The 11,451-nt window shown below is 44.4% G+C and overlaps 1 protein-coding gene across 2 annotated transcripts in view; it reads right to left on the bottom strand.

Moving 5' to 3' along the window:
• Positions 1-5,859: 5,859 nt before the first annotated feature.
• PPP1R16B (protein phosphatase 1 regulatory subunit 16B) overlaps positions 5,860-11,451 on the bottom strand; it is a 41,982-nt gene continuing 36,390 nt past the window's right edge. Inside the window, exons 6-10 of one of the 2 annotated variants that reach the window (XM_009275530.1) lie at positions 9,696-9,821; positions 9,246-9,321; positions 8,059-8,188; positions 7,150-7,318; positions 5,860-6,539 (exon numbers count right to left, since the gene is read on the bottom strand). In XM_009275530.1, coding sequence (XP_009273805.1) covers positions 6,018-6,539; positions 7,150-7,318; positions 8,059-8,188; positions 9,246-9,321; positions 9,696-9,821 — 1,023 coding nt within the window. In that variant the 3' untranslated portion in view covers positions 5,860-6,017. The remainder of the gene's footprint in view (positions 6,540-7,149; positions 7,319-8,058; positions 8,189-9,245; positions 9,322-9,695; positions 9,822-11,451) is intronic. The other variant, XM_009275531.1, reaches the window with a different exon arrangement.

The following is an 11,451-nucleotide window of genomic DNA, read 5'->3' on the forward strand; positions in this document are numbered from 1 at the left end:
CCCCGTGGCCAGCCCCGGCGGAGGCCTCGGCCCTCGCCGTTCCTCTCACCCGCCGTGTGCTGCTGTCCCGCCAGGCGCGTCAGGGAGGGTGAGGGTGCGTGTGCCTTCGCCCGAATCAACTCCCCCCGAGAAGGACCCTGTTAACAAAGCGCGTTGACGAATGCCTCGGACACGACAAAATCCAGGACAGGCAGTTAAGGTTTTGGCCTTCCTGCTTGTCCCCGTCAGGAACTACTGCTACCTGCTGAAAAACAGACGGCTACACCTACCGACTGCCTAGACTTACTCTTCTAGACAATTCCTGGCTGTACTTAACGGTTGTAGGGGAGGCAGAGACAGATATTCAGGCAGTCCCAAAATGTAAACCAATTAAATAAAAGTCAGTGGCATTTTTCTGTATTATTAAAAGAAATTTAATATAATTTTTAAATTAAAAAATTCAATCTCTCTATTAAAGACACTGAGTCAGGTGCTAATACTGTCAGACATACCCTTTTGGCATGAGTTTTACATACCATTTAAGATTTTATGCCTTTCTTCAACATGTTAAGAAACCATCTTTTCATACTTACAGTAGCAATAAAGTCAATTCCGTACAATATCAAATATCCTTTTTTTAAAAAAAAGTTTTAAATATATTAGACTCTGATTGCCAAAATGCCATTTTATACACAAAGCTGCTAATACAATATACAGTTCTTACATTATTTTTTTCCACATAAAATACATTTAATCAAGTTTTATTTGTACATCGTTTACTACTGATCGATGGAATTAGGAATTATTGCGGAAGGCTTGCCGTCATTTGTTAATATCCTGTCCATGCAGCAGTCACACCGAGCTGTACCAGGGTTACCGACACCACTGTAGCCCATTCTCACACTGCAATCTACAGGCTGAAGACGTAGAGGTGGCAATGCTAAGGCTGCATCTGCACTGTTTTAAAACCCGTATCTGTCCTCCAGCTGCGGGTGGAGATAATTGCATTGGTGTAAGTTTGGGAACAGGTATCTTGAGCAGAGTCTCCTCTACTACAGCTTCCGCAGTTGAAATATAGCAAAATATTCCAGGTCATAATCGTGCCATGGCAGATGTTGCCTGAAGAACCCAGCGGTACTCGAATTGTGGGGGGGAACTGAGAAGTCCGTTACCAGTTTGGCCAACATGAAAACAGCAGAATAAAGCTGAAGAACAACCGGGGACAACAAATTCTGTTGTACAGCCACAAGCAAAACAAAAGAAAAATGTAAATACTAGCTGTGTTCTGTAGTAAGAGGCTAGACCGTGCTACTACAAGCGTGTTCCGGACTCTGCCTGTAGAGAACTGCTATAACAAAGTAGGTCAACGTGATTTGTTAAATTAGAATGAAGACCCTCGGCATTTCCTGCCTGTCTATTTAGGAAGAGAGAACCGGTGATCATGAGAGAAATTGAAAGAGCAAATGAAAACTCCAAAATCTGGTATGCTCTGAACTGCTATCCCCTTGCAAAAATAGTCTCCAAGTTAAAGAACAGCACAGTTCACATAGTCACCACAAACCTTCCAGAGACTAGTTACTGAGTTACCTTTAGCAAGTATGATAAGGCACAGAAATATCCAGACGCAGGGAGAACACCTTCCAGCAGATGGACAACAGTTCATCCGTGGCTCACTGAAGAGCAGTGCTTTTGCTTTCTTGGTTAAGGTATTCCTCTTTCATGGAATTGCTGATTTGGTTTCAGCAGAGAAGATTTGGGTAAACAGAGCTCCAAGATTAAAACAGAAGGGCACTAAACAGAAGTTGTAATGCCATTTGGGAGTTTCTAAGTGCTTTCAACCCCATGAAGTAAGGCCCTGCTCAATAAAGACCCTTCTCAATAGAGAATTCACTGCCTCCACTGAGTATTGCACTGCTTCGTTATTGCTATTGCCCTGCCATGCGCTTCTCCTTCCCTACCAGGAGTTCCTCACCCATGTGGTTCTTCAACCACACCTGCAAGATGGTACAGAATCACATCAGCTAGAGTCAGTTCTTCCCAAAATTGGGAGGGTTTTAGGATTCTGGAGCACCACAGAAGTGAGACTAAGTGGGCTGAAATCGCATCACTTGGTAGGTGAAATACAGATCCAGGTCTGGCGTCAGACAGATCCCAGCAATGGTACTTAAGCCCTTATCTAACACTTCAGTGCTGGGACTTTCTTGGTTGAGCTCAGTAAAGCAGAGACGCTCTTTTGAGACACCTTTTTTTCTGCCTAAAAAAAAGTCTTTCAACATGGAAAGTAAAGCTGCTCTCATCAACCAGTTAGTTTGCCAGAAACAGCGTGACTTCAGCGTACAGGAAGACTTTGCAAGCAGAAGGGTTATTCTCATGTGCAGCTCTGCCTACAACAGACCCGTCAATACATCCACGTTCTCAAATCTTTGTGTAGTTTGTATGAACAACTACAACCTTCGGCTTACTGCTAACAAAAGTGGGACCCTAATCTGACCTTGAATCTGTACTTAGATGTTTACTGAGCCTAAAAACACTGAGTATAGCATAAAAACCCCCAAATCTTCCTCTAATAAGCCAAGTGCTAGATATGCCAATCACAATATGATTTCTAGTTCCTACAGCTTTCTAGCAATATTAGGATCCAATGAAATAGCCAAGTGCCTTCTGCTATGTACCTCAGAGCTCTCCACTGGGATGGCCTTTGAAACACATAGATATAAAAAACCCCACTATTGTAACACTGCTAAATTTTATAATAAAAAGCCCTATTCCTAGAGGTAGGCTCCTACAATGCACATATAAGAGTATCTATGTGTTTATTATTCCCCCAAAAGCCTGTTTGTCTCTACAAAGCTTACCAGAAGCAGGTTAAATATCCACTTTACAGAATTGCTCATCCGAGACCTACAACCAACAACTCTGCGTGCAGCATGAGCTGCCAGCTCCTTCCCTGAGCATATTTGCCAGTGCCCCACAGGCAGTGACCATTATATCCAGAATGTCACCAATACATAAGCGCAAATCCATTCTAGGTCACTATTCAATCAGCCTTCGCAAGTCCCACTCTGATGCAACTTCAACCCAAAGCCAGTGACAGGTAAATACTTGGCATGGCTGTGAAACATATCCTGGAACATTTATCGATTACTGACTCTCTCGTCTGAATAAGAATTGCTTACATTTGATCACATGCCACTAGACTTCAGTGAGCATGTGAGCTTGCAGTGCTAAAGCCAGAAGAGCTGTCTTACAGCCAATTTTACAATTACGATACAAAGTCCAATTAGGGGGATGTTTTGTAATCTCGAACCTGCAATATCTTTTGCCTGATAGTAAGTCAATTGTTGGTTTGCTCAAGATCACAGCTAGAGTGATGAGTTCCTGGAGTTTTACATATAAACAGAGTGAAATACCAATGGACTAAAAGCTGTTTGTCTAAAATGGACTGGCTTCCTACAGTTTTAATGTATTAACAACTCTCAGTGAAAGCAAGCCTCAAACTACTTAACACTATTGCATTCAACAGTCTCCTTTTCATTTGCTTGGAGTTCGGTAGGATTCAATACCCTTGATAGCACAAAATTGCTCTGAGAAGGAAAAGGGCCCAACTCCTCCCTCCCTGGGAGGGAAGGCATCAGCTGGCCCCAAATTCTGCACCACTTAGTACCTAGTGGATAGCGGCACCAAAATTTGTTACACTGAGTCCAGAATTCTCATTAGGATGGATGTGGAGAGACAACCCCCACCACCATGGGAGAAGAGAGGCATCTGAAAGATCATCTCTCCCTGTTCAGCAATACCCAGGCTACACCTGGTGTTATCCCAGAAGAATTTTCTTGAGGAAATCAGAAGACCCACTGCTAACCACACACAGATGCGGTGAAGTCTGTCCAGTTACCAAATCATCTTCTTTCTACTAGAGAATGACTTTTAAAATCCCTTAAGGTTAAGTCAAGCACAATAGTATTTTCTAGTCTTATATTTAGCATACACGTTTCAATAATGGAGGAAGCTCAACTTCTCTGAATGTTTCAAAACATACAAAGAAACCCCCTGCCTTTAACTGAACTGGGGTTTTAAAAAAATCAGATCAACCGCAACCATTTTCTAATTTGTTCCTAAAACTGCTGAGGGAAGAGAATTGTATCTTCAGAGTTCAAAAGCGTAAATTGTCAGCCTGGTAATAACCTTCAGGTCCAAAAGGGTTTCCTGCACAGCGTGGTTGTGGTGGTGACACACAGCCACCTCTGCTGCCTCGAGGAGCCGAGAATGAGGAGCCCAGAGCCCTGTATCACAAAATATCCAGCTCCAGAGATGGGCTAGATTTGATGGGGAGCAGAGGGTAGCACTTAACAGTGACTGGCAGCCTAAGTCACTGGATTTAATCCACTGATGGCTTACAGAGACCCAAACAGGCTTGTTTTCAGAGTTTGGAATTTAAACTGCCCGAGAAGACACATACTCATGCAGGCAAATAGTTACAATACAAAATATTGCAGGGGCAATAGCCCCTCTGTGCAGAAAAAGGGTTGAAGATTTACAGTTAATTCTGTAGATACAACTAGTTAACTGTGGCCAGTTCCTCGGAGCTGTCTCCCACGGGGCACTCTCCTTTCACCTCCCCCAGGTATGCAAAGCCTTAACTTGCTGAAGAGCCAGTGCCAAACCCCCAGGTTATACCACGCTGGTGTTTCTCAGGTAGCCTGTCAGAGCTGACATGAACTACACGAAAACACTGGTGGTGGTGTGCCAACCGCTCTGCAGCAGGGAGGCTTTGCTAAGGACTGCATGGTGCTAGGCGACTCCTTTATACATAGGGGCATTTAAGTCTTCTGACAGCTACTAACCACTGCTAACGACTTCAGCATGGGAGCTGGAAAAACAGACACACAAAAAAATATCCTGCCCTGCTGCAATGTTCAACTACCAAAGCAATGACTTAACATTTATTTATCAGCCAAAGACTGCAGGTTAACGCAAGTGTCATAACATCTAGGGAGATTAGAAACGCTTTCATGACAGTTCTAGATTAGTGTTGGCAAGCCTTTCCTCCTCATCCCTCCCGAGCCCTGTGGTTCTGGAAATCCAGAAAAATGAGAACGCAAAGCACACTGCCCCTAGTATCTGTGTTGAGCATACAGAGTAAATAAACAGAATCAATAGGAAAGTGAGATCAGCAAAAGTCTTTTCAGTTTTAACAAATTAAGAGTCTAAATAGTACAAATAAGATTTTTAAATTACTTATCCCAATATAGACCTTTGTCAGTATTTTATTGCAGTAAAATTCTATTGCCAGGGCCCCTTATTGCAACATCAGTTTTAAAGCCTATTGAGTGAAGCCTGTTCCAGGAAAAGTTCTGCTTAAAACCTGATGGCAGTCTGCAGTGACGAGTTTACATGAGCAGAACAGGACCCAACCAGCGCACAGTTTTTGATGGTGAGCTGTCACTGCAAGGAGATAACACCTTGCAAACTTCCTAAAGCAAGTGCAGCATCTATGCTTGCTTGTTGCTCAGGCCCTGTAAGTGCTGGATCCAGCTGTACGGAAAACAGCTCTGTCCACTCTTGCAAACCCCGTGTGGGGGTTGATCTCCCCGCCAGGGTATATGCATCACCCAAGAGTGAAAATTCAGGTCTAAACTGTCACCTTCCAGAAGCCTGGTGACTTACAGCAAGAGGCTCAGATGCAAAGATTTTAATTCAGATCCTTTCTTCGTTCCAAGGCATCTCATGACTTCCCAAGGATGGGGAGGCAGTGCGCCATACCTTCTTCCCCAGGGAGCAAGACTAGGACGACTCTTTTTACATCATACTGATGCACATCCCTTCCTCTCCTAAGAGCCTTGCTCCACCTGCATTACTCATTTAACTGCAATGGAAGTAATTGGCAGGGTAAAGTACAATTCAAGATGAATGAGGCCGCCACAGTCAGGATGTCCATAACCAAGTTCTCCCTTTGGAATGCAAACAACCTGGCCGCTGTGATGGATCCAACCAGCCCACCCACGTCTTGTTTCCTCTGGGGTGAGAAACAGATGAGACTAGGAAATTCTGCAGCACCCATGCACCTTCTCTTCCATTTCCTCCATGGGAGCTTTGAATTTCAAGAGGGGTGGATCACCACTGGACACTGTGTAATACACTGAGGTCCCATTGGCGCTGTAGGGAGAAGTCCTGGATCCGATTAGGTGTGACTTGGCCTCACCCCCATTCTCGGCAACTCCTCCCATGCCACTGCCGAAGTGGGTGCTGAGGAAAGGGTGATTGAGGAGTTTGGCTGCAGCCCGCTGCCGCTTAAGTTCGGAGAGCGTTTGATGGTTATGCTCCTTGTAGGCATCCCAGAACTGCTGTGTGTCAGGGAGCCCGGGGTTGCCGTAGGGCAGCATGTGGCCTGGATTACTGTCGGGGTCAGCGTGCATACTCCAAACGTCCCCGTTGGAAAAGGTGTACTGGTAAGTGCTGGCAGACGCCATGAGTCCATTCTGGAGGGGGATTTCAGAGTCACACTGGGTGCTTTTGTTTGCTAACTCCGGAAGGAGGGAAGAGTTCTCCAGCACTGAATTCTGTAACAAGAAGACATGAAAGAAGAGCATCTTCCCCTGTCCCTCGTAACACAGTTCGTCCCTGTGACAACTTCCTAAGCCTGCTCACACTAAGCCCTTCCACCAGACAGGTACTGCAGCACAAACATTGAACTGACCCACTAACAGGACCCTATAATGCTGTGAGCCCCAACCAGGAGCTGGCTCCCAACCAGGAACATGGAACGTTAACTCAGAAGGACTCACTTAAAAAAGAATATAGAGAGATGAGCATATTAATATAACATGACAATAACTGAATTAAAAACAAGTAACTGCAAAACAAGATTACAATTCTTTTGTGATTACCAGTTTGTTAGCTGTAAAGGGAAATGCACACGCTATTTTTTCTGAACTTCCCGGTTCACTAGGGCCGTATCTCAAAACTATGCAGCTGTAAATCCAAAACAGTCTTTCCACATGAGTGGGATATCCCAGTTCATACCAAATGAGAATTTGGTCTTTTGCTTACATCTGATGGATGAGGTTTATAAGTTTTTCAGCCACCTTCCATCCCAGGGCACCCATTGCTATTGAACCTGCGCTACCAGCCCTCCTCAGTGACTCCCATAATACAGAAGAGATTCCTTACGGGGTCTGTATTCTCCTGGTCAGACCGAGTCTCCCCAATTTCTCCAATGAGACCCGAGTTTCTTCCTTCTTCTGCTGCCCCCAGCTGCTGCCAGACGATGGCCTCTTTCTCGCACTCCTTCCTGTAGAGGTTTGTTCGGTCAGAAAGGCTGGCCCTCCTCACCACCTTCCTGCAGGACAGGGAGAAGGGGCATCGAAGCTGTGAGCAGGACATAACGTTTCCTCTTACCCTGTAGCTCTTCTCACCTCCTCCTCATGCTTCACAGCCTCTCCCACTGGAATGGAACGTGAATTTAGCTTCCTGGCACCCACGCAACGCAAAGGCACTAATGTGGATATTAAAGGTGGGAGGAATTTTAAGGAGTTTTAAAGTAGTACTGCAAATTCACGTTAGATCTCATAGAGCTCACCTAATGGATCTACTCTGCAACCGGTGGAGTAAATGTAGAGGGAGAGGGCCCACAGGCTGTTTAGTGAGCTTTGTGGTCTGCAGGACTGCTTTGGTGTCTAGTAAACATAAAGACCTGTGCAAACTATCTCTGAACACAGTATCTTGGCCATGAGACATATTATTGAGAAGCTCAAGTTAATCCGTTTGAAGCAGTGATTCTCAGACACCAGTATCAGTGGTTTAACAGGGTAAATTCTCACCACTTGGTTCTCTGTTCGGAGCAGTTCTTAAACCACAACAGTGCAGAGCCATTTCCCCCCCAAAAAACCATCTCTTTCTAGTGAAAGAACCACTCTTCAAAGGAGCTCTGCCTTCAGCAACCAAAAGTCAGCTTCTGCCTTTCAGAGCTCGTTCAGAAAGGACAGACGGGTTGTTCTCTGCACACCGACCGCAGGGTGCAACCACATCTGGGTGGCCAAGCTAGCGCGCCGGGTGACCTGCAGGGAACAACGCACTTACCCCCGGCTGCCAGTGCTGGAGGTCCTTCGACTCAGGGAGGATTTATGCCTCATCTGAGACTTCATGATCACATCGTGTTTGTGTTTCAACTCCAGAAGTAATACTTTGAATTCCTCCTCTTCACACAGATCTATGGCACACACAAACCAAGCCATTAATCAGACAGTTCAAATATGGTACCATTAACACCGTGTTACTAACTGCACCTTCCTAGTATATACGACTACAAATGCTAGGAGGAAGAGAAGGGAAATTTAAGCAGAATATGCTTAGGCACATTAATCTCTAAACAAATTAGGGGAGGCAGAATGCTTTGGACACCTAAACAGGAGCAGGAAACAAGAGCTGCTGATTGTGACGGGGCTCAGCTTTCTGATGATCCAGCTGTTCAGATAGGTTTTGTCCCATCTCTGGAGCATGCTGTGCCTTTACCCATGAAAGGGTGAGAGACATATTGACCACTGTGTCAATGCTTCAAGATGGGAGGAAAAGAAATTTCTGTAATTACCAGACTGCAGCTCCCCTGAATACAGCATTTTTACTTGAGCATTTTTACTTACTCCGAAACGAAAAAGAATATAGACAAAGGCAAAGCAGATCAGGGTAGAAGACAAGAACTTTCAACCTTCAAAACAAGGATGCACAGATTTTTTAATTAAGGCTCAGAAAACCTTTTGCCAAAAGAAAATGTGGCACAAGGTTATAATACACATGGTGAGATGCTAGCACTTTGGCATTTTTACTTCCAATCTGTTCCAAGACTTGTGTGTGCTTTCTCTTTCCAGCCCATATAGCTTACCACACTTCATTGCATCAAAGCAGTGTTAGACACCCAAGTCTTAGGGCTGCACTCAACAGCTGCTCAAGTCCAAGACTACAATATAAGAGCAGGAAGACCCGCAAGCACAGATACAGAGGGATAACATGAGTGGAAACACACAGGAGAAAGACGTGGTGCTTGACAAATTCCTTCTCCCTTGTTTTTATGAGCAGGAAGAAGCATTTTCAGAAGTAACAAATTAGGCACTTTAAAACTTCAGTCCCAGTTAAAGTAACTGCAACTTTGATTCTAAAGACACCTGAAAAATAACGTTAATGCTTCTGAAAGCACCATGTGAAGATTCCAGCATGCTTAGGGGGAAAAGCTTTTCTTGGCAATCTCTTTTTTTTAAGCTTAGTAAACTCACCTATTGGCATCTCATCCAAAGATGTCCTGGCACTCAAACTAGCCCCATGGGACACAAGCAGCTCAGCCATCTGCATCTACAGAAAGGGAAAGAAAGCCAAGCTGACAGAGGTATTTTAGGCAATGAAAAAAATTTTTGAGGAGGAAAGCCTCCTCAAAGCTGAAAAGTTGGAATAAGATAAGAAGCAATGGCATACATGCTCAACTCGCCTCAAATTATTCTGGTACGTCTGTGATGTTAAACATTGTTCCTACCGTTCAACTGCACAGACGTACTCTCCCCGAACTTTCTCAGCAACAGGTTCTTTTTGGAGCCCCAAGGACCTCATCTGACACTGTCCAGTGAGTCCAGCCCTAGTACAGATTTCTTCCATTTGCAGAGTACTCCACAATTTGTCCAGGCAGAAGGAAATGTCACCCTCATACATGACATTTGCAACAAAATCATTACCTGTCCCCAGAAAGCAGCAGCATGAAGAGGTTCCCAGCCGTCCCAGTCCTTAACATCGAGGCTTGCCCCCTGGTCAAGAAGGACTTCAGCTGCATGCAGATAACCATTGGCTGCAGCTATATGCAGCTAGGAGACAAGGAACAGAGCATGAACCACCTCAAGGACCACGAATGATTCTATACAGCAAGTTTCAGTGGAGCTTATGGATACGATCTGGACAGGCAGCACATTTCACATTTGGCAGATGCCATCAGGTCAAAAGCAGGTTGTTCCTGTTACTAAAACTCAGTATTACCTGCGTATAATTCTGTTTGGAGAGGAAACTGCTTAACAGTTCTTAAAATAACTTACGCATATGGGTTACAAAAATAATGTTTTCACATTTTAAATCAAGGGCTCTTACGTGCTTCCCAGTCTGTAGGGAAACAGCACCATCAAAACGCAAGCCTGCAATGGAGAACATCATCCACCGTAAACTCTGCATTCCTCATGTCAGAAGAATGTCTCCTCTTCCCCACTTAACTGCTGTGGATGTGATTTTTTTGACCAAATTTTCAGCCTGCTTTAGTCAGGACTCCCTTCGTGCAATTGCACTTCTACTCATGCTATAATTGTTGTCACCATTTGAAAATCGAAACCATTTTAATCCTTGGCTACTTTTAGTTAAGGGAATATGATTTTTCAGATATTGGCTTCCAACTACAACCATCGCTTTGGAGACATCAATAATAGTCTCCTTTAGTCCCCCATGACACTTCATGCCTCTGAAGATTTTCAAAATTGTGGTCTGCTGTTGCATCTCTGAGCAAAACATTGACCTATGCACTACTCTGAGGGTATGAACTCCACTCAGAGCTCATCCTATTTCAACTGTGCTGAAGAGGAGAATTAAAGCTTCTTTTCAAAAATTTCCATGTGGATTCCATCACACAAAGTTAAACCCTCACCTGAAAATAAATTCTGATGCTTTCTGGCAATTCAATTAATTTCTACATAAATATTATGGCACGGGGTCATACCCTCTAGAGGCCATATGAATTAACAAGGTAATCACTTGGGGGTGATACAAAAAGGGAAGCCAAGAGGTCTGCTTAAATTTATGTATATAATCCTTGTTAAAGGGAAAAACGTGTTAAAAAAAATAAGCTGCAATAAAAGCTTCAGTCATCCGAGTTTATCTTGGAGGGACCCTGCCCTCCCCTTTCATTTCTGGTACATGCTCTAGGTGACAATTTAGGCTAAGAAACCTGAATGCACTGCCATGGTCTGGCCATCAGACGAATGACACCAAGCGGCCTGGATATCAGTTATGTCTGGGCCCAAGCATCAAATGACCAAGGTTGTATCAAAGTCCCAACACGTATGACAGCATTACTGAACCTTCCCTAAGTTGGGACTGCTGTAAGCAAGGGTTTAAGACACAGGTTTGCAGGTGAAAAAAGAAGGGAACAGGACTAGGACTGTTCAGCCTTGTCGGTCCCTGTCCAGTCAAATCAGATGCCAGCTCGCTTTGTGCTGTACATTTGTCCTGGGTGCTCTCCTCTGCCCAGGGGCAGATGCCATCCTACGCTGTTGTGGTTTAACCCGACAGGCAGCTAAACACCATGCAGCCGTTCGCTCACTCCCCCCCGCAGTGGCATGGGGGAGAGAATCGGGGGGGGAAAAAAAGTAGTAAAATCTGTGGGTTGAGATAAAGACAGTTTAATAGGACAGAAAAGGAAGGGATAATAATAATAATAATAATAATAATAATAAT

The sequence above is a fragment of the Aptenodytes forsteri genome, unplaced genomic scaffold, assembly GCF_000699145.1.
Source record: "Aptenodytes forsteri isolate BGI_AS27 unplaced genomic scaffold, ASM69914v1 Scaffold369, whole genome shotgun sequence".
NCBI lineage: Eukaryota > Metazoa > Chordata > Aves > Sphenisciformes > Spheniscidae > Aptenodytes > Aptenodytes forsteri.